Source organism: Pan paniscus, chromosome 2 (genome assembly GCF_029289425.2).
Source record: "Pan paniscus chromosome 2, NHGRI_mPanPan1-v2.0_pri, whole genome shotgun sequence".
Classification (NCBI taxonomy): Eukaryota; Metazoa; Chordata; class Mammalia; order Primates; family Hominidae; genus Pan; species Pan paniscus.
This window is the reverse complement of record NC_085926.1, coordinates 1,314,380-1,336,738: the sequence shown is the minus strand read 5'-3', so window position 1 is coordinate 1,336,738 and position 22,359 is coordinate 1,314,380. Positions and strand designations below refer to the sequence as shown.

General features: G+C 36.5%; 1 protein-coding gene across 7 annotated transcripts in view; it reads right to left on the bottom strand.

Moving 5' to 3' along the window:
* Positions 1–22,359, bottom strand: part of LOC100990608 (contactin-6) — a 320,384-nt gene that overhangs the window by 64,574 nt on the left and 233,451 nt on the right. For all 7 annotated transcript variants that reach the window (XR_004670426.4, XM_034955669.3, XM_034955665.4 and 4 more), the window contains 2 exons: positions 21,073–21,202; positions 18,738–18,888 (listed from right to left, as the gene is read on the bottom strand). Coding sequence is in view for 6 of the 7 variants with exons in the window: in XM_034955669.3 (XP_034811560.2) it covers positions 18,738–18,888; positions 21,073–21,202 (281 nt within the window). In the remaining variant the exon portion in view is untranslated. The remainder of the gene's footprint in view (positions 1–18,737; positions 18,889–21,072; positions 21,203–22,359) is intronic.

The following is a 22,359-nucleotide window of genomic DNA, read 5'->3' as shown; positions in this document are numbered from 1 at the left end:
ACCAGAAAACACTTATTTTAGCAAGTTCCCTTTCAGTTCATTTCTAAAACATAGTTTACTAATAGCAGAGTTACTAAAAGCAGCATAAATTTAAGCTATATGTGCATGTACATATGTGTGTATATATGTATGTATAATTTTATTTGCATAGAATGACCTTTAATATTGAAGATTTAAAATCTGACCTTCAGAGTCTAATAACTCTCTAAAATGTGATGCAACATTTGTGTACATGTATGTGCATTTTCTCAAGATTCTTAGTTTATGTGGCATCTTAAAGACAGGCTTAATATCCATTCCCCTGCTCTGGAAGAGAGTTTTAACCATAGATATCTTAACACGTGAGGTACTAATAATGGTCATGCTGATACTAAGGATTGTTTTTCCTCTTTTCTTGTGCCATCCTGTGCAATTATGGTGTAATTAGCAGAGTGGATAAAAACTTGGGCTTTGAGGACAAACTACTTATGACGGAATCTGAATCCCAACATTTGATTTTTGTGTTACTGGGCCAAGTTAACTAATGGCCCAAGTCCTTTTTTTTTTTTTTTTTTGTCTATAGCATAGAAATACTAATATTACCTGTGTCACAGAGTCATGAGGATTAATTGATATAAATATTCCAAAATGCTTAGCACTGTACCTGACTCCCTTAGCAGTCAATAGGTAGGCTTTTAATGAACTGATTTCTCATCCTGCCTAAGAATGTAGGCATATCTATAACTCCATGAGGAATAAACAACAAGGAAAGAAGAAATTGTTTTATCACACTGCATTTTGAACAAAGAGGCCTGAGAACTATATACTGGGCTTTTCGAAAGGAGTCTAATGCCAGCAAAACTGTCCTCAGCATTAAGTTTCACTGCTTAAAACCCTTCCTTGAATTCATGCAACCTCTTGTCTGTGTTCTTAGCTACTTAATCTTTTTGATCTACAATGCTCTAATTTTTATTTTAGAAATCATAATGTGATTGCTGTAAAAGTTAATTAAATGCTAGATATTAATCTAATTCTTATTCTTAGCTGATACTAATATTTGACATTTTCTCTCCTCCAAGACTCCAGTTACTATTTCTGATTCTCACTCTGTTGCTCATGCCTAATGTCTTCTTAAAATTCTTGCCTATGGCTGGACTCAGAAGCATGTTATGTGGCTTTAACTAAGCTCTGGTTATCAGTCCCTAGACTCTCCTTGGTTTTGGCATCACCAAATTCTGACATTTGACTTACGGTGTTGGTATGCTTCCTCCTTATTTCCTCAATAAGTTTAGTGATAACACCATTTCTCTCATGTCTTTATTCTCTAATATCCACTTAATTAGAATATTTTAACTGTTCACACAATTAAATAGAAAAATTTTCCCCAAATTACCAAACCTCAATATTCTGTTTAGATAATTAAATCACTGATTATAGCATTTGCATTTAAAATGTTCTGTAAAATTAGAATTTAAAGGCATTTATATGTGTAGATATAGTATGACTATTCAACTAATAGAAAAATTAATAGCGTTTGTATTGTACCATGCAATTCCTCTAATGCATTATGAGTCAAAATTCAGAAGAACAAGCTGTGTCTGACAGTTTAGTGACACTGGGTAGATTTTATAGTGGCTTTAGAATATAGAGCATGTACAAAACTAAGCCAATAACGTATAAATATTTCAAGGTTAACTGATAAGTTGAAGGCAGATTTTTAAAGAGCAGTTGAACACGCGACATTTTAATCTTCCCACTGTCAGGGAAGGTAGGTAGTCCTACACAGAAAACAAAAGTAACAGATGTCCTGCCCATTTGCCTGACTTTATACCTATTACCTTCTATTTGAAGGGTCATTATGAACAGAACAGCAGGAAGGAGAAGGATCACATCACATCCACCTGGAGGGCTTCTTTACCCGCAGCATGTGCATCAGATTTTGTGTTACTTTAAGGAACTACATCGAGACTAATGCGGAATATTTTACCCTCGTTTTTCTGGTGTCTTAGTCCATTTAGTGCTGCTATATCAGACTCCCTGAGACTCAGTAATTTATAAAGAAAAATGGTTTATTTGGCTCATGATTCTGGTGGCTGGAAGGTTCACGGTTGGGCAGCTGCAGCTGGTGAGGTTCTCAGGCTGCTTCAACTCATGGCAAAAAGCAGAAAGAAACTGGTGTGTGCAAACAGGTCACATGGCAAGAGGGGAAGTAAGAGAGAGAGACTGAGGAAGCCAGACTCTTTTACAAACGCTCTCTAGCAGGAACAAATCTATTCTCAAGAGAGCAAGAACTCACTCAACCCAGAGGGAGGGCATTAATCTATTAAGGAGGGATCTGTCCCCAAGGCCCAAACAGGCTCCACCTCCCAAAACTGCCACATGGAAGATAAAATTTCAATATGAGTTTTAGTGGGGACGATCCATATCCAAACCATAGCACCTGCATTGCATGAACTAATACCTGCTCATAATTAACTATTTCAATACAATAGAGATTAACATTCACATCCTTTTTTGTCACTATAACAAATCTAATATCTACCCAATCCTTAATTTATTTACATACAGAAAACAGATCTGTACATGTAGATTCCAAGGTGTGAATAGAAAATAAGAAATGCTCCAGATTTTTTGTTGGGTATCAACCATAACTTTGTACAAAGTTTGAGGACAAAGAGGATTATAAATAGCTAAATTTCTAAAACTTAAAAAAAAAAAAATTAGGTCATCGGGCAATTATAATTTCTTATTGCTGAAACTAGAGCAATACTGCTATTTTTATAGTTAGATTATTAACTGGAGTATTGCTTCCAGTTCTGTCTAAAGATAATGCTGTAGACCATGAAATTTCAATTGATTCTCTAATTTTACTGATATTTGGAAAATGTAAAATTGATTTTATTAAAATGAGTTAGATAAGAAATAGAAATGTGGGTATAAATTCTTCCTGTTCACAATTTAAGTTTTAGGTAAAATCTCCCACTGGAATCTATTTTAGATCAAATACTGATATTGTGGTAAAATGTCCCACCGGAATCTGTTTTAGATTAAATATTAATATTGCATTTTAATGATTTTTGCACCCGATTATTATAGTTAATGTGTAATATCTACGCTAATGTCACTGTCATTTAATAAGCTATCTTTTAAAAATTTCTTATTTTAACAAACCACATAAAAAGTCAATCTACAAACAAGTACATTACAAAGTTTGCTCATTTAAATCAAAATAAAGGTTGTCCTTTCCATCATTTTATGTCAGTAACTTTAATTATAAGTAATTGTATGGCTGGGCATGGTGGTTCATGCCTGTAATCCCAGCACACTGGGAGGCCAGGGTGGGTGAATCACTTGAGGTCAGGAGTTCGAGACCAGACTGGCCAATATGGTGAAGCCCCGTCTGTACTGAAAATACAAAAATTAGCCGGGTATGGTGGTTCGTGCCTGTAATTTCAGCTACTCAGGAGGCTGAGGCGGGAGAATCACTTGAGCCCGGGAGGTGGAGGTTGCAGTAGGCCAAGATCGTGCCACTGCACTACAGCCTGGCGGACTGAGACCCTGTCTCAAAAAAATAAAGTAATTGTACATAAGTAGTTAAACACAGATAACATCTGATACCCCTGTCCAGGCAAAAGTCAAAGATTTAATCAATGGATTGATGAAAACCTAATTTATCAGTCCTTATAAGATCATCAATGTAGTAAAAATGAAAAAAAGCAAAAGAGACAGAGATGAAGTGAAAATGAAGTACTGTCTCAAGAGAGACATGATCGAGGGACCAGAGGAAACAAATCTAAATCTGGCCACTGTACCAAGTAACGGAGATCACACTTTCAGCAAAGCACAGTCACAGACAATTGTTAATCAGTTCTGAACAAGAGGAAACACATATCAAAAAATTCAGGAAAATTTATAGAAACGACTGTTAAATATTATATTCATTTCTTTTATTTTGTCTGACTTTGGGGAAAGAACACAAATATTTATTTTCAGGGAAGAGTCGTGTGAGTCCCAAAGAGGAAACAAATGTTTATAATTTGCAAATCTTTCTTTGAGTACCCTCCTTCACAGAACCTGCCAGACAAAAGCCTAAACTCTCTTCTCCTCATATCTAGCAGAGGTTTCACTCTCCAATCTGCTTATCTGAATCCCATTCACCCTCCAAAACCTACTTTGATTCCCAGTGTTTCAGACACACCTTATGAATCTTTTAGGTTCTCTCAGTTCCACTGACTGTCAAAGGTTCAGGTAATGCAGCTCCACCAGCAAAGGGGCAGTCAGGTAAATTAATCGCTTCTTCTTTCCTTCCACAGACTGTTCCCAAGTGGTTTCTCTCTACGGCCTGTCCAGAAGCAACCTATGTAGCTGACAACCTACGATGTCAAGCTACCAATGATGTGACTATGGCTTGAAGTGAGGCAGCAGGTGTGCAGTAAGATACAATCATCCATTGCTGCCCTGCAAGTGGACCTCCCTGAGAAGCAGAACTGAGCACTGTTTCCTGGGGAACCCACCAAGATATACAGCTTTCTCTATCACATCCTTCTCCAGTCACTACAGTTCACAATATGCTCTTTCTCCCCACATCAAAAAACTGAGATGCAGGGAGATTCGATAACTAACTTAACCGCAGCCCTGATACAGGTCTTCTGATATGGAGTCAGTGTTTTTTCTACTGAGTCATTATCTAAATCATTTTACTGTCTTGTACTTTTAATTTTCTTTTAGATAAGTTTTTGCTCTCCAAATATGCTGTAAAAGCGAAGGTTTGTTTGAGGCAGGTGATACAGGGATTATAAGACCATGGACTCTAAAGTCAGATCACTTTGAATATGTGCCTGAGTTTCTGTTTTTGGCCATGTTAATTTAGGAGCGGTTGCTTGATTTCTATGCCAACTTTATATAGAATGGAGATATGAGTAGTAATAACATCATCATCTTGTTTTGAGAATTAAATACATTATGCTATATATATATAGAGAGAGAGAGCCTAGAGCATAATGGGTGTCCCAAGATAGTAGCTAATATTCTTTGTTTATATTCTCCAAGAAGCCCAACAGTTAGCAGGTACTTAATAAATATGCATTTTTCTGATTGCATTTGCTGTTAAATATTCAGCCTTTTGTTTCTAGAGCCAGATGTATATTTGTCAATATTATCAATAAATTCAGTCCCCTAACAGAAAGCGATTAGTCAAACAACCACATTATTTATAAGTATAAATAAGGAGTATAAACTTTATACTTATAAACAATGTGGTTATTTGATCATTGAAGTGACTTTCTGTTAGTTTGCTGATGCCCCTTAAAGCAGTACAAAAGTTGATGCAAAGAAACGGAGTTGGCCTTTGAACAATGCAGTGGTTGGGGTGCCAACATTCTCACAGAGTTGAAATTCCACCTGTAACTTTTGACTTCCTAAAATTAACTACTAATAGTCTCCAATTGACCAGAAGCCTTACTGATAACATAAACAGTCCATGAACAAGTTTTGTATGTTATATGCATTATACAATGTATTTTTACAATAAAGTCAGCTAGAGAAGATATCATGTTACTAAGAAAATCATAAGGAAGAGAAAACATATTTACTATTTATTATGTGGAAGTGGATCATAATAAAGTTCTTCATCATCTTGACACTGAGTAGGCTGAGGAGAAGGAGGAAGAGGAGGTGTCCGGTCTCACTGTCTTAGGAGTGGCAAAGGTGAAAGGAGGAGGTGAAAGGAGAGGCAGGAGGGGCAGGCACAGTCAGTACAACTTTTAATGAAAAAAACTCAAGTATAAATAGACCTGCACAGTTCAATCCCCGTTGTCCAACGGTCAACTCTACATTCAAATCACTAGGATAAGACATGGTGTACAAAACAAATCTTAATCATTATTTTTTTTCAGTTCTGATCATGCAACTAAAGGGTATAATACAAGCCAGAGTAAAGTGTTTTTAATTATTATAATAATATAGACCCCGTTTGGTGGTTCCTAAATATTCATCTGATTCACAGAATTGTTGCAATAAGATCTCTAGTATTTTTTTTAGCCTCTGTCCTAGCTCCAGGCAAATAATAGTGTTCCTTTGGGCAGCTGTATTGAGTTATATTAGGCAGAGTGTAATTAAATATTTATGGGCCGTAGGAAGAGGGAAAGGAAAGGAAACAAAAATGAAAACCTACATGAAGTGACATCATAAACAGGTAACAAATAAATCCAATTTGCTATGTTTTGCTGGAAAGCAAGTGCTTATAAAAGAAACAGACAGGCCAGGCAGGGTGGCTCACACCTTTAATCCCAACGCTTTGGGAGGCCGAGGTGGGCAGATAACTAGGTCAGGAGTTCGAGACCAGCCTGAACAACATGGTGAAACCCCTTCCCTACTAAAAATACAAAAATTAGCCGGGTGTGCTGGCGCTCGCCTGTAATCCCAGCTATTCCAGAGGCTGATGCATGAGAATTGCTTGAACCCGGAAGGCGGAGGTTGCAGTGAGCCGAGATCGTGCCACTACACTCAAGCCTGGGTGAAAGAGGGGGACTCCACCACCAACAAACAAACAAACAAACAAAAGAAATAGACCTGAGTACTTTTACGTTACTTTTTTTTTTGGCAACTCTTCAACAAAATCGAGAAATACATATTTTTAACTATTAAATAGCTAAGGATATACTTCCCATTAACTGATTTTTCAAGGATGATTCAGGGTCTTTAGGTAGTTAACTGAAAGGGTTTTATTAGCAAATAGTTGTTCAGAAGGGTTACCTAGATATTAGAAATAGACTCAAATACATTTTAATTTAAATGAGAACGTTACTGGTGCCCATTTCTACTTTTTCAGAATTCTTAGTGTCTGTAATTGTATTTACAACTAGTGCGTATTTACTGGAGTGAACAAATGATTCAATCTTAAGTCTTTGGTTCAACTGTCTTAAACTCCAAAGCAGAAAGGAAGCATCAAATATTCAGACCTCTAAATTTATCATAATGTGTCACCTTGTTTAATATACACAAATAATTTAAGTGTCATCTTTGTAGTGGCTGATGCAACACAAACACAGATTCAGGGTGACTGAATTATGGCACAAATTAGGAGATGGTAGGTAAGAACAGTTGCTAAATAGCGTAGTTATTTGGTGCCATGATGTGTCTTTATTCTGATGGCATGCCAGAGTGTGCTGCTATGCTGACTCCCATAAAATGTTAAGGAAATACAATTTAACATTAACAAAACAGCATCAGATGGAAAGCCTAACTAAATTAATCCAGTGAAATAGGCCAAAGAGAAATATCTAGCTCTTCAGTAGAAGAAGGGAAAGATAAAGTGTCTCCATTCGCTGCAGCATTTTGGGATGCCTGAGAAAACACAAAAGAGAATGAATATAGATTCATATGCTAACATGCCTTATAGCCCAGGTAAATCAAAAGAAAAGATGAGAAAGTATGAAGTTGGCAAAGGACACAAAAATGTGTGAATGCAGGACTTTAAAGAAATAAATTAAAAAAAAACCCAACAAACTATGCTCCCAAAGTTACTAGAGTAGAACACATCGAAAATACAATAGAGGAGAGAGTTATGCAGAACAGAATGGAGAAGTCTGAACATTGTGAGGACATTCCGGCTATGCTATTATTACATTTATGACTATGAACCTATTGTGTGATTTCCTCAGGGCTTTGAAGTTTTATAAATGTAAAGCTGTTTCTGCTGAAAGCTTTGGGATAGACAGATGAGATTCAAGTCAGATGACCTTAAACCACCACCTTGAAACTTAAGGTTCTTGGCTTCCTTCACATATAAAAAGGTGAGAGAACAGGGCTGGAACGCTAATGATTATTAACCCTTTCACTCCAGCTCCCTGTAATCTGATGATTTCAGGACATGAGTGTCTGAAAACTTGAGTATCAAGATAGAACATGGTTTTGAAAGTGATGGATGCTAGTGGAATTTCCAATCCTGGATTCCCTTTGGCTACTGAATTATAGCATTCCTCAGAGTCTACAAAATTGGGTTTACAAAAGTGGCTGAGAGTAGGGGACCAACCTGGGTATGACTCTTTGTCTGCTAACTTTAACTCTTTCTTCTTAGTTATAATACACAGTCTTATACCTATTTTAATTCCTTTGTGGGGCTTAGCGACTTTAACCTGTTTATTGAATTTACATATCTATCTCTCCATGCCATCAAAAATTACATTGTATGTTACGTTAAAAATCCAATCAGTCTTCCGAACATTGTGTATTCAGGATGCTGTGCCACTGAAAGAACTGATATTTTTGTATTGATGTGAATAAATAAGACTCCATCTATCAGTATTTGGACAACATGTTGACTTATTCTATACCTTTTAATGACATAAATATAGAGTTTTACCTTGCATATCACTATTTTCAGAAGATTTTTTTAGTATAACTCTGAAGAAACAAAAAAATGTGTATATTATGAAGGACTGCCTTTAATTCCACATATGGACACCAGAAATCTAATTAAAATCCTGCAGTGTTATGTTTAAGATTATACAAGGCTTTGGAGTCAGAGCTTCTCAGAACCGAATGTTTCTCTATCACTTACTGATCGCAGTATGATGCTGAACTTCTCTAAGCCTTAGTTTTACTCATCTAAAAATATGAATAAATGCCTCTCATAGGTATGTTGTAAAAATCTAACGAAATGATGTATCAAACGTCTTAACACACTATCTGCCCTTGATGGACAGCATATAAATGGATATATCATCATCATTATTATTCTTATATAATGAAACTCATGGTTAAATATGGGGAGGATAGATTTATGGGTGTATTTGGTTAATTTAATTGGAGATAGAATTAAAATATATGTTATTAGGTATATCCAAGCATTCCTTGAGTAGTCGAAGAGTCAATTCTTGGATGCCTTGCAAAATGATTTAAGTACCCTTTACTTGCATTTAGAGGACTCACGGGAGAAGTGTGTCTTGTATTGAGGAAGGGAAATCTGTACCCAAAATTCCGAAATGACACCAAGTCTGGATACCAAATATACAGTAAGACAGTCGCGTAATAAGCCTGTACCTCCCAGTTTTCTCTTCTGGGAAAAATTCCCACTCACTCTTCAACTGCCAGTTCAGTTACCTGCAACCTGTTGAAACCTTTCTAGACTCCTGTAAGCCAAGTTAGTGAATTGCCCTCACTCTGTTCACATGTTAGTGGTGACACATGCCCCACTGCACCGGAGCTGTGGGCTTGTCTGCCTTCCCCAGGAGACTCTGAGCTCATTCAAGTTATAAACCCAGAATCTTTCACAACGCCCGTCAAATTGGTTTGCCACTATACTTATAAATAAATGAATCGTTTGGCAAGTCACACTTGAGAATCAGATTTGTCACTACAAATTAGTAGTCCTCAAACTATGCTCCTTGGAGAGCTCGGGGATTTCTAAGGCACACCATGGAGATTTAGGGTGAGAGGGATTGAGGAGGGCATTGAGTGGGGTTCTGGTTCTCCCTCCGGGACATTAGCCAGATTAGTTCAATTTTATCTGTGGAATGAAAGGTTTTCTTGCATAAATTTCATTTGAAAAAAAAATTAAAAAGTTCTACTATGAAAAAAAGAAAAAATTGAAAAATTCTAGTCAGTGGCTTTAAAAAAAAAAGAGTGCTCTGACAGCTTCACTGCTTATTTGGAAGGTTTTAATGAGACTGATTTCTACACTGTTACTCCAGCTTTTATTTCTTCTACTGGATTGTCATAGACAGCAATTCTTTTTCTAATTATTTATTTTTATTTTTTTTTAAATACACTCACTGGCATTAGAAGGTGTGAGTGTAACAAATATCTGTCATCAACCATTTTCTTTTTAACTAAATAAAGAAGGACATTATACTTTAAAATATATCAAGTAACCACTTCTTTTCTCAAAAATCAAACCAAGAACAAAAGGTCATTTCTATAAATTACATGAATAATTGATCTTTTCTGTCTATAAAATTATTGCTGTTGAATATTTATGTAAAATTTTGAAGATACAAATGTCACTCAGAAATTAGAAGCAAGAGGTAAAATAAGTGGACACCATTCTAGAGCCAATTATATTCATATTTTCAAAAAGGAGAGAACTAAGGATTTATATCTCTTCAACAGTAAGATAGAATGAACGGCTGAACTGCTAGGATAGGAATCAAAGTTCTGGGGTGGAACAGAGATAAGATGAAGCACATTTCTATCTAAGTAGATATGTGTGCACCAAACCAGTGCTCCTCTAGATGGTATTTAACAACTTCAGCCTCTCTTGAAGGCAGAGGGAGTGAACTTATACAAATTCAGATTCCTTAACCTATTCCACACCTACTAAATCAAAATCATGGGCATGGCTCTGGGATCTGCATTTTTCACAAGATTCTTATGGTGTATGATCAAATTTGAAACTGACTGATATCACAGCCCGTGAATTCACAGCCACTCTACAAGGAAGCCTACCCATTTTCTGTTGTAAGATACAGTTTAAGAATTTATAAGATGCTATTTATTTTGTGAAACTTCTTTGTTTTCTCCTATTTACCCTTGGTTGAAAGCCACCAAGGGTGGCTTTACCTGTCACGAAAACATGGGAGAGGGACTACAGCAGTAATAGGCCAACACAAGGCAGCAGGGTAAAACAGTGTACATTGAGTTAGGCAGGCTGGATTTAAAGGCAGGCTTTATATCTTTAATGAACCGGAGCTTTTTCAGACCATGGCATCTGGGTGGTTCTGCAGGCACTGTGTGAAAGGTGAGTGCCCCAGATCAGTGGAGGTCAGTGGGGATAAAGAAAGGGGAATTGGATGGCAAGAGGGGAAAATGAAAACAAGACTGACAGGGGCACACACAGGATTTTAGCTTGTTACATCTTCATGTGACACAGGCAAGACTATCAGATGGCTCTTGACATCTTCAACATGTATTCCCTTGGAAAGGCTCACCTTAACAAGGCTCTCAGGAGTTGAGTATGAACAATTTAAAATTTTATTACAAAGAGGCAGCACAGAAGGGAGATTGTAATAAGCCTGGCATTATGCAGACTGTCATTCTTCCTTAAACAGGGGAACATATGGTTCATTTGCCTGTTTGATACTCATGCTACCTGATGTACTAAGCACTATTATATTAAGTAGTTGGAGATACAAAATAAAATTAAGTTTATTTGCTTGTTCCATTAGGAAGCTCTGCAAAGAGGAGGAAGGGGTAGAGAAGCCTGCTTTGCAGTTGCTGAATAATGGTTAATGTTGCCTTGAAAAGGCATGTGCAACGGAGATATTTTATTAAGACTGAGCACTTGGGGGTAAAGGCAAAAGCAAAAGGAACAGTAATAATTTAGAAGGTGGATACTGTAAAATATGTAGAGAAGTGTCAGACAGGGAGGAAGAATCATATAATTGGCTGTCTTGCATTCAGGCAGCCAGACTCCCATTAGCTGGTGCCTCCGCAAGATCAGATGATTGGAAAAACCTCCAAGAAGAAAATGTAAGGATAGCTAAGTATTGGGCAATGGCTGTGTAACTAGAAGAACTGCTTTGTCCACATAACTTAGCAATGAGAAGAATAAAGACAAACTAATTTTTTCTGTTCCTTGTCTGTGTCAGGCATTATGCTAACGGCTTTCAAACAGGTCTTCCCAAGGGGACCCTTTTACCCATGAAGAAAAGAAAGATCCAGTGACTTGCTCAATAACTAGCACTTCTATCTTGTCACAGGGAATTCCCTGGTCCTTTCTCTCATCTTTCTTTCTCTCTCATTTCCTTCTCTCTTACTTTGGCTTCCTTCTCCCACTTTCCACTTTCCCTACGATCTTTACACCTTCCTTGTGTAGTTTTCCCACAATGGAATATAGTGTCCAAGAGGAAGGTGTCTGGGCATTGCGGAGCCAGGCAGGTGGAAGTGCAGTGGGTCTGCTCTAAATTTGAGGTTTGAAGGCAAAAATATTGAAGAAGCACCGCTTGTTCAATAATTGAATAAGACTCCAATTCACCTAATGGGTTCACTCTTTCCCACAAGGTACATGCATTTGCCAGGTGCCCAGGGCCATGCAGGTTTTAACAGTAGCATTATTGTAGGATAAATCACACAGAATCCATGATTTGATAACACCTGTCTGCAAATATATATACTTGGGGTAAGTAGGTGAAGGTAATGGAATTGGTTTCCAGAGAGTCCAGCTGTCCGCTCATTTCAATTCTGGGGAATATAATCACTTCCTGAAAACAATTGCTAAGGGGTAGAATCTCTGTAATTGAGTCAGTTTGATTCTCTGTAAATTTAAAAATACCTTTGTGTTTAACTTTTTGAGATTACTAGGGTAAAAATGATACAAATTTAATCATATAATCAGTGACAATTGTGATTCTCAGAAATATATCTGAATATGAAAAAAATGTGCTTTAATGTTTTGAGATATGTAAAGTGCCTGGTACACCATCTAGCATATAGAAGGTGCTTAAAGTGGTTATCATCATTATTAATGAGACTTTTTCTGACACTTAACTGTATTTTATTTTATTTTATTTATTTAATTTTAAGAAATCTGGGCAAAGTGCAGTAGACTTTTTTTTTAAGGAAAATGAGAGAAAATGCTGTCAATTACCATAGATTCAGGGATTTTTTGTTGTTGTTTTTTGTTTGTTTGAAACAGGGTCTCCCTCTGTTACCCAGGCTGGAGTGCAGTGGCACAATCATGGCTCACTGCAGCCTCAACATCCTGGGCTCAAGTTATTCTCCCACCTCAACACCCCCTCCCACCCCCATCCATTAGCTGGCACCACAGGGGTGTGCCACCATGTTCCACCCCATTCCTTTTTTAAATTTTTTTGCAGAGACAGGGTCTCACTATGTTGCCCAGGCTGGTCTCGAACTCCTGAACTCAAGCAGTCCTTCTACCTCAGCCTCCCAAAGTGCTGGGATTACAGGCATGAGCCACTGCACCCAACCAGATTCAATTGTATAATACTATTCTTCCAATAATAGGACAACATTTCTTTTCTCCATCTCTTTGTTTTTATTGTTGATAGCTTGTATGTCCACTATGACCAAACCCCAGGTAATTCAGGAATTGTATTTAATGCTGCCTGTCAGAGAACAACATTGAACTGTCTCTCCAGTGGGTTAACACTTCCTATTAAATTCAGGAGGTGATTCCTGAATAGGTAGACAGCAGTCACTGGGCATAAGGGGACAAATCTAGGACTTTGATTTCTGTCAGTTCACTTGCTAAGTAGATCCACAAGGAAAAAAAGAAGTGATTAATCAAACTTAGCAGATGTGGAATTGATTCCCTCAGTTGCCTGAGAATGCCTTGCAGAGATAAACTTAATCTGTATTCATCCTGATTTTCCGTGGTTGTTCCTTGGCTGCCAGAGGTAAAAGCATGCACAACTGGGATATGCATACAAGTTACGATGACAGCAACAAATACATCCAATGTAGCAGTGTGCGTACAGCTCACCTGTCATTCCGGACATAAAATCTGAGTCTCTTATAACCTCATCAGAGACACAAGTACCATTTTCTCTGAAATGAACCAACTAAGAACCTGTGAAGCTAAAGGACTTGCTAGAAGTTATCAGCTAAGAAATAGAGTTGGGACTTTAACCCAGATCTTTGACTTCAAATCACTTTAAAGAAAAACATTATCATAAGAAAGGGCAAGAAGAATGTTATATGTTATGTGGCTATCTGCCTTAACACTTTATCCCCAGCATCCAGTTAGGTTATAATAGGTGTTCAGCAAATATTTGCCAAATGAATGAAGAAATTAATAAATGAATAATCATACCATCGGTCTATTAATTATTAAAATTTTTGGCTTAGCTGCAAAATCTCTAAAATTAGTTAAATTAAATTTTAACTTTTATTAATTTAGCAACACAGAAAATATTTACTGAATGTGTGCTATATTTCAGGTTTGTGGTGGATGCTAGGCCTATAATGGTAAATTAAAGAATGGTGCTCGGTGCCTTCATGGAGCTTACAGCCTAGCTGATAGGGCTCTCTGTAAACTCTGAATCCGTCCAACCAAATCATTTTAGCTGTTTTGACAGTTCACAGCAATTGCCATGTTTGGCTCAGTCACCTGGTCACCCAAGCAAATCATTAAAACATATACAAAGTTATAACTAAGATAGAACTTTCAATTTCAACCTCTTGGGCTAAGGTTCTCTATTGATTTCTAAAATGTAATCTCTGTGCAAGCAGACACTACATGAATATAGTGTTTAATATTTCCTAAAGTTGTTTTCATATTATTTCATCTTAAGATAAATCCAGGAAACAGTGGCCTCAGAAAAAAAAAAAAAAAAAAAAAAAGAGGAGTCTAGCATTTCTACTCAAGTCACGCCACTTATCAGTGATAGATCTGAGACCACAACCCGTGTTTTCTAATTCCCAGTGCTTCCTGGTTCTCCTGCAGGAATATGCCTTTTGCTTCTCTTCAATATAAGTGCTATTTCTAGACCACTGGTGGGTCTAAAAAGAATGAGACAGATGTTGCATGACCATTCATTCCTAGCAGGAAACCAGGCAGTCTTCAGACTCTGTAATGCCATCTACCTATTTTTGGTTCGAGGAACACTTTTCTCCTCTGACAGGCAGCTATAAATACAGATCCTTGCTTTAGGAACAGAACTCTTAAAACAGCCAAGACTTCAATTATGGCACATAGGCTAATAAGAAACATGTTCACTGTATTGAGAAGTGTAACTTAATCTGAATTATCAACACATCAAATAACGTTGAATCATGTGACAACAACCTTTCAAAAACTGAAGAGCTGAGTGTGTTCTCCATTATCCATAGAGAGGAAAAGACGTGAATACAGAGATGGAAGACTTGGCACCAAGTCTAAGCTTCTTCACTTACTAGCTGTGTGATGGAAGCTGTTTCAATTCATGTAAGACTAGAAGAAATTGTCAAAATATATATACTGCCACCATTTTTTTATAAATCAGCAATTCAGTCTGATTACTTTGAATAGGTTTCTTTAGAGCCCTCTCAACCATCTCTAGGTAGTTATACTTTATTGGCTGCAAGAGTTAGTGACAATGAAATTTCAAAGTAGACAGTACCATATAGAAGTTTTATAACAGAAACTAAAAATGTACATTTCCTCACATAGGTATTTCCAAGGTCAAGAACTAGAAACTATTTCTACTTGGAATCATTGTAAAATTTTGAACTTTTTTCCTATATCTGACTTTTTTATTCTTCGTATATATACAACTGTGTCATGTTTAACAGAGGTATGAGATGGTAGAAGTTATGTATATATTGCTATTTGAGTGAAATAGTCAGTCTGGTGTGGCATTAAAAAATGTGTACTGGGCTCAGCGTCCTGTGTTTGAGTTTAGGATCTGGCACTGTGAATTCGGAAAACGGGATACATTATCTCTAGTGCTCCTTTCAAATATGGCATTGAACAGTGTATGTACACATGCAATAACCCTTGCATTTGTAATCAAATCTAAAAATAAATTGCCCAGTCAACCTTTATGTGCAATACTCTGTCCCTGGCTCCTAATATATTTAATTTCGTTTGCTTTGGAAATCTGATGCCAACTCCTAAGTACCCATCTACCCACACCCCACCCACACAAATACACACATACATACTCAATCAAACAAACTTTTTTATGTATTCAAATGTAAGAAAACATATTTTGTGAAATTAACTGCTATTTTGATGTTGTCTTCTCCAAAGCTTTCGTTAATATTGTCTTCTTAAAGCCATGACAATTTGAAAGCTAAATGTAGCTACTTTGCTAGGATTTAGGATCTGTTCTGTCAATACTCTTTTGAAAAAGAAGAGGGGGTTCTGATCAGGGAAAAAAGAATTTGGCTACCACGTAATGGTTCAGACCAAAGATGTAGAAGAAATAATCAACCTTGGGCCTGAACAGGCTTGAAGAAACCATTTGACTTTCTCTCCTTTTTTAGGAAAATGAAGTACCTCTAATTCATTTTACATATGAAGTTCTATAGAAGACAAATGACTTTGCCAAAGTCATGCTCTCAACAGGGTGGGGGCTGAAATCTTTTTACTATATCACACCACATCTATAGTAAACAGCAGTGACCCTTCTTGCCCTTCCTGTTTCCTCTCTCTCTTTCTTTCTTTCCCCCTCTTTCCCTTCCTTCCTTCCCTCCCTCCTTCATTCCTTGCTCGCCCCTTCCTTCCTTCCTTCCTTCCTTTTTTCCTTCCTTTCTTTCTCTCTTTCTTATCACTACTCTAATTTTTTACCTCAATCTGTTTGGAAGTCCCATGATAAGACTATAAAAAAGGCAATAGTCCGACACAAACAGAAGCATAGATGCTGCATTTCTCAACAAACAGCTTGAAGCCATGCACTTAATAAAGCCAGTCAGATCAGATGGCAACAGAAGAAGGGACAGGCTAGAAAGTGTGCAGGGACATAGACTCATGGAGTTCACTGTGTGACCTTTTGAAAATTACTGCTCAGTGTAATCTTTACCGGGTGGAGATGTAGTGACTGTAATTACTACATTCTGCTAGAGCTCAATTATTTTCACCTTTTAAGAATGCACAGTAAGGAGATAATTTGCTTGTTTGTATGTATGTTTTCTTTTGTTAAGACCTGCAGTGAAACCCTAAAGCAATGAAAAGATAGAATGAAAGAATAATGTATAAATAGAACTCACAGGGTTCATTCCCTTAATCACAGAGAGACAATGCTGAGCTGATATGATTATTAGCAACTGTGGTGAGGCGAAAATGACCCCAAATTTACTCTCTATGGGACAAAACAAAATAAAACAAAAACCTGAAAAGTTGTTTTAAAAAGCAGTTTCCCTCGTGCTTTTTTTCCTTATTATCTTAGCTTTTTTTTTTTTTTCTCATTATCTTAGCTTTACTCAAATTCTCCTCTTCCTTTTCTGTCTTGTTCCCACATACTTCGTGTTTGGACCTTTAAAGCTTGTGGAAGGTAAATGCCATCATTCTGCTCCTTGGGTGAGTTACTTTATTAAATGAGGCACAGTTAATCAATTTGTCCAGACCCTCAGTACAAGGTGCTGTGTTTGACACTGCAGGATCTCTTATGTTTTTCTGTTCCACAGCAGTGTATTCAAACCTTGATTAGATTTTAGGAATGCATGAGGAAACATTTAAAAAGAATTCACATCTAAATCTGTTGGGAGCAAATCTCCTAGGCAATGCACACAGAAGAAGAGACCCAACCTGAGTCAGGACAACAGGTTTCCTTTCACCTTTTCTTTCACCTTAGTTCTGAAGCACCTGTTCCTATGTCTTGAGGGATTTCCCCAAGAACAGCCTTTCTGCCTTTCTGTAAAGCTGGTAACGCTTTACATATTCACTGTTTTTGATTCATTCATTTATTCCACAGATATTTATTAAGCTTTGGTTCTGTGCCAAGGCACAGGACATACAAAGATAAATGTGACATAATTCCTGTCCTGGGAGAAGCTTTAGTCCAGGGATGTAAAGAAATGCAGAGAATAAGGAAAGAAAGAATGCCCTAGAAAGGGGCTCTCTGATGTACACCTCATTGTGTAAATGGAAAGGATCTTCAAGGCAGCAGTTATAACCACAAAGGGACTCTACACAAACTACAGAGACCCCTGCTTTTGTTTGTTTTAACCTCTTTTTTCCTCGGCCACAAATGAAATCTTGGGATTAGAAGTGATAAAATGATGGCCCTGCATTCATCCTATGGCTACTTTTTTCTGGCATGGGAGATTCAATACCAGAATGCAGACTTCTAGCTTTCTCTGAAACATTGGAAGTTCTACAAACCTAGTTCTCATTTCCTGCAAGACAACCAGTTGACAGAATTTGGAGTTGTGACTATCCTTTTTAGGTATGGAACTCACTTTCTAGTCCGTCAGTCATTTCTTCCAAGAGTAACAATTGTCATTTTTTAACACATTTTAGTTGTCCTTTCTTTCACCTGGCCTTTTACCTGCCCATCCTGGTATGCATATAAGTCATGGAACATATGATGCTGAAGAAGAGCTCATTGAACGAAAGGGACTATTTTCATATCTTCAGCACAATGGCTCGTTCACATTAGGATTTAATTGCATATCTGATTATAGAGTAACACATGTGAGTCATCAAAAGAGAGCAGCATCTATGGTCTAGTCACCTCATGTATACAAGGCTCTACGGTACAATAGAATAAAAGATATTACAAGTAGAGAAAAACACCTGTCTTTTTTTGTTGTTGTTGTTGTTTTTTCTTTTGTCAAAGTCTCCTAGAAAACATGCCAGTGCTGACCTAGGGTTTCTCAACTGTATCCATTATGGTAGGAAACCTCTCTTCTTTCTCTACAGGAACCTCTCTACATTTCTTCATGTGGTGAATTCATTTTGTCATGGGGTGAACACCTGTGTGACTATTTAAAAACCACAACACCAGGTGTGTGCCAATGAGTGTCTCTCTCCTTTGTGAAATGTTCTTCGCACTGATTTCTCAGCAGGCTGGTTCAGGAGGAAGCCTTCAAACTGAATGTAGAAAAAGGTCTTAAAAGATTTTTAAAAATCTATTACAAGTGCATGCACTGAAAATATTGCAGCTAATTTATACAAACAGGTCTTTATTTTATAAGATCCTTTTGTTTTTTACAATTTTACTATGATGAGAAGAATGCTGGCGTCTCTAGGTATGCCAATGAAACTTTATCATAAAAGAGGAAATTTTGAAAGGCCTACTAAAACCTAAAAATTTGGAAGATGTTATATTACAAACACTTAAAAATATTTTTAAAAATAAAGATTTGTTTACCTTTTGCTTTGTCTAAGGGTCTCCGTTCCTCTTTTCCAAGAGATAGCTGCCCTGGGAAAAGCATTTGGTTTGCATCCGATAACAATATCCCCACCAACTTGAACAAAAGACTTTTTTTTAACTGGACTTTTGGAGAAATCTGGAGCTGAGGCTAAAAACAAAATCAAAAACAAAATTGTTTAATTACTCAGTTAACATGTAGTGACTCCAGGGGTGACTTGCTATGCTAGACAGAATCTAATATTTATAGCTGTAACCTCTTTTCAGGTTACTTTGCTCAAGGTGGTCTCGGACCAAATACTGACTTAACATTTTAGAGTTTATGTTTTGTTTGTAAAATGAAGATGACAAAAGATATTACCTTAGGAAGTTAGTGTGGAGATTAAATGACGTAACAGTTGCAGGGAATTATAGTATAGTGCCTGGCGCAAAGTATAGGCTCAATAAATGCAACTTATTTTTGTTTTGTTGGTGGTCATTGCAATAATAAAAGCAAGGGTAGAGAGGAGGCAAGTTAGACAAAGTCACTTTTCTAATAGCATTTACAACAAAGAGGATGAAGATGGTTTCAAAAGAGGCCGAAGAAGGAATTTTAATTCTGACCAGGAAAGTCTATTCCAGCCAAAACAATGATCATATATGTCATATACATACATATGATAAATCAGAAACACACACACACACGTATGCACATACATGTGTACCCATATATATATACATGTATGTGCATACATGTATATATGTATGTGTGTTTCTGATTTATTATATATGTATATAAGCAATGGAACATATGATGTTGAAGAAACACACACATATACATATATACGTATATACATATATATGTGATTTATATATGTATATATACCAATCTGATTTATTTCAGTGGTATTGTATTGTGGTTAGCAACTGAAATAAATCAGAAATATTTTATTGCTATTAGCAATCAAATACTATTGAAATAAATCAGAAATGCTGTATCACTATGTCGGTTTTTTCCCCACTAAATACATGTTGAACAAATGCCAGTTCATAAGGACAAGAAATTATTAGGCTGTCAGGGTGCATCTAAATCTTTCCAACTTCATGAATGTTGGAATCCATGTGTCCAGTCTCCATTTCTAATCTAAAGCTCAAGTGAACTGAAGTTCTTTCGGGTATGCCATGCTCTCTTGCTTCTGGGCTTTTCAGATGTTGCTTCTCTACCCTTCACCTTACTGATGCACGTTTTTACTTCTGATCTTAAATTAAAGGGAATGTCCTCAATGTAGGTTATGTTCAACTTGTCATGTGCAACGATAGCAACTCCTCAATTCTTAGCCATAAGAATTGCCATATTTTAAATCTGACACTTTTTTCTCCTTGAAATTATAGGTTGAGTGAAGATAAAGATCACTTCATCTTGATACAGCTCAGTACATAATAAATGTTCAATCAAACAGTAGCGATAGAAAGAATGAGCAAATGAATGAGTGCTCATCACCCATAAGCTCATAAAACTTTGTGTCTTGTTGTTTGATCCTTCCTCTCTTTTATCTCCTCTGTTCTTCCTACCACTAAGAAACCCTTGGGTTGAAAACTATCAGTGCGTCATTTATTGTGGCAGACACCACTGGTTGGACTTCCCAAAATATCATTCTCAAATTGCTTCAATCTCAGCACTTTTCACTATAGGGACTTATTTTTCTACCTCCTCTTGATGTCTGGATGGTCATGTGACAGAACTCTAGTTAATGACATAAAAAGTTTACTATGGAAGCTAAGGGAAATTCTGCTTTTCTAATAAAAGAGATAAATGTGATTAGTTCTGTAACCTCACTCTTCTTCTGCCTTGAGCATAGACTTGATTTCTATAACTAGAGCAGCCATCTTGTAACCATGAGGCTTTGATCCTGAAGGGAAGGTGTAAAGGATTTTGTCAAGTTGAGGTGCCATGCCCGGCAGCCAATGCCCCTCTTGCTAAGAGATAAAATAAATTACTGTTTCTTTTAGTTACTGTGAATTGTGATTTTTTAATTACTTTTTAATTTGCAGCTGAAAATATTCCTAAAGATATTCTTTGAGTTATACTCAAAAATTCATGCTAGAATCAGCTTTGTAAGAGCTTCCTCTGGTTTGGATGCACCCAATGGTGGGTTTTTTTCTGAAGCCCCAGTGCATTGCCCAAGCAGAATAATAATTACCACCTTGAATTTTGTAAAAAGCTAATGTAGACATTTCCCATTATTTGATGGGACAGCAATTTCTAATTTACAAAAAAAATTGGGTTGGGATTATGTATAATTATAGCTTGTTAAAACGTCATTTTGAATTTGTTGGTTGTAAATAAATGACTTACCTAAAACTCTCAATTCAGCATTTGCATAAATTATCTGATATTTGTTTTCTGCAGCACATTGGTACACACCAGAATCTGACACATTCAGCATCGTTATGATGAGTGTCCCATTTTCTATTTGAATTCTCTCCTAATAAAGGAAAAGGCATATAAAGGTGCTTGTACATTAATATAGCATTCTCTTAACCAGGATATGTTATTAAACAACATTTTTGTATATCTATGAGATCTGATAATTTGGTGTATTAATACACTACTAGATTCTGAGCAGCATTTTTAAGTTTAAAAAACGAAAATATGTTTAGGATAATTTTAGTGGTTACTAGTGTGTTTTATGTTATCTCATTTCTTTGACAATTGACATACTTTGCATAAAATGTGTTAACTTTCTGTTATTTGGTATACATAGTAATTTGGAATACTCCACCATCCTAATTATTCCAGGAAAACACGGTTAACAATAATGTTAGACATGTATATCACGACTAGAACACTGCCTTGGCTTTCCATTTTCCAAAAGTTTCAAAAACATTTGAAATGTGATGATGTGATAATTTTCTAATTGAGTCTTGAGTTGGAGTAGCTAAATCCTTCCTTTCTACAAACTACTATAAAGTGTGCCTAAACAGCCAAAATCTGTTACAGAACCCCATTTGGGGTATAGAAATACAATTTTGAGTGCACATAGTGACTTAATTAATAGTACAAATATAACTTAAGACTAAATATTTCAAGGCATGTATTACCATCCTCTAGGGAAAAGGAAAATAGGCTGGAGGAAACAGAATGCTATATGCAAAAGGCATGCAGGAAGAAAATTTCACTGATGCTGAAACAAAGAACAGCATTATATTCAGCTTCCAAACAACAGATGTTCTTTGTGTCTCTGGCTATGCCTACATGTGCAAAGTAAAATGGAGAATTAACACAATTATCTGGATAATTTAATAGGTAAAAAACAAATCTTTCATTTTCTAGGTATTGTAGAAGAAAGTATGCTTTAAATTGAGAAATGTGGATAACTGCCTTAGTTATTTACTTTCCTAGGGGTTTAAAGACAGACGTCAGTGTTCATAAAAGCAAAATACTGGGTAGTGACTAAGAGATTGGGTCCTGATATCAGACCGAAATAAAAGTTTAAAATGCTAATTCTAACATTTACTAGCTGCTGTGTGACCTTAAACAAATAGCCTAACCTCTTTGAAACTCATTTTCTTCATTTACATAAAGGAATAATACTTGTATCTCTCTCATAATGTTTTCATGAGGGTGCAATAAGATAATGCA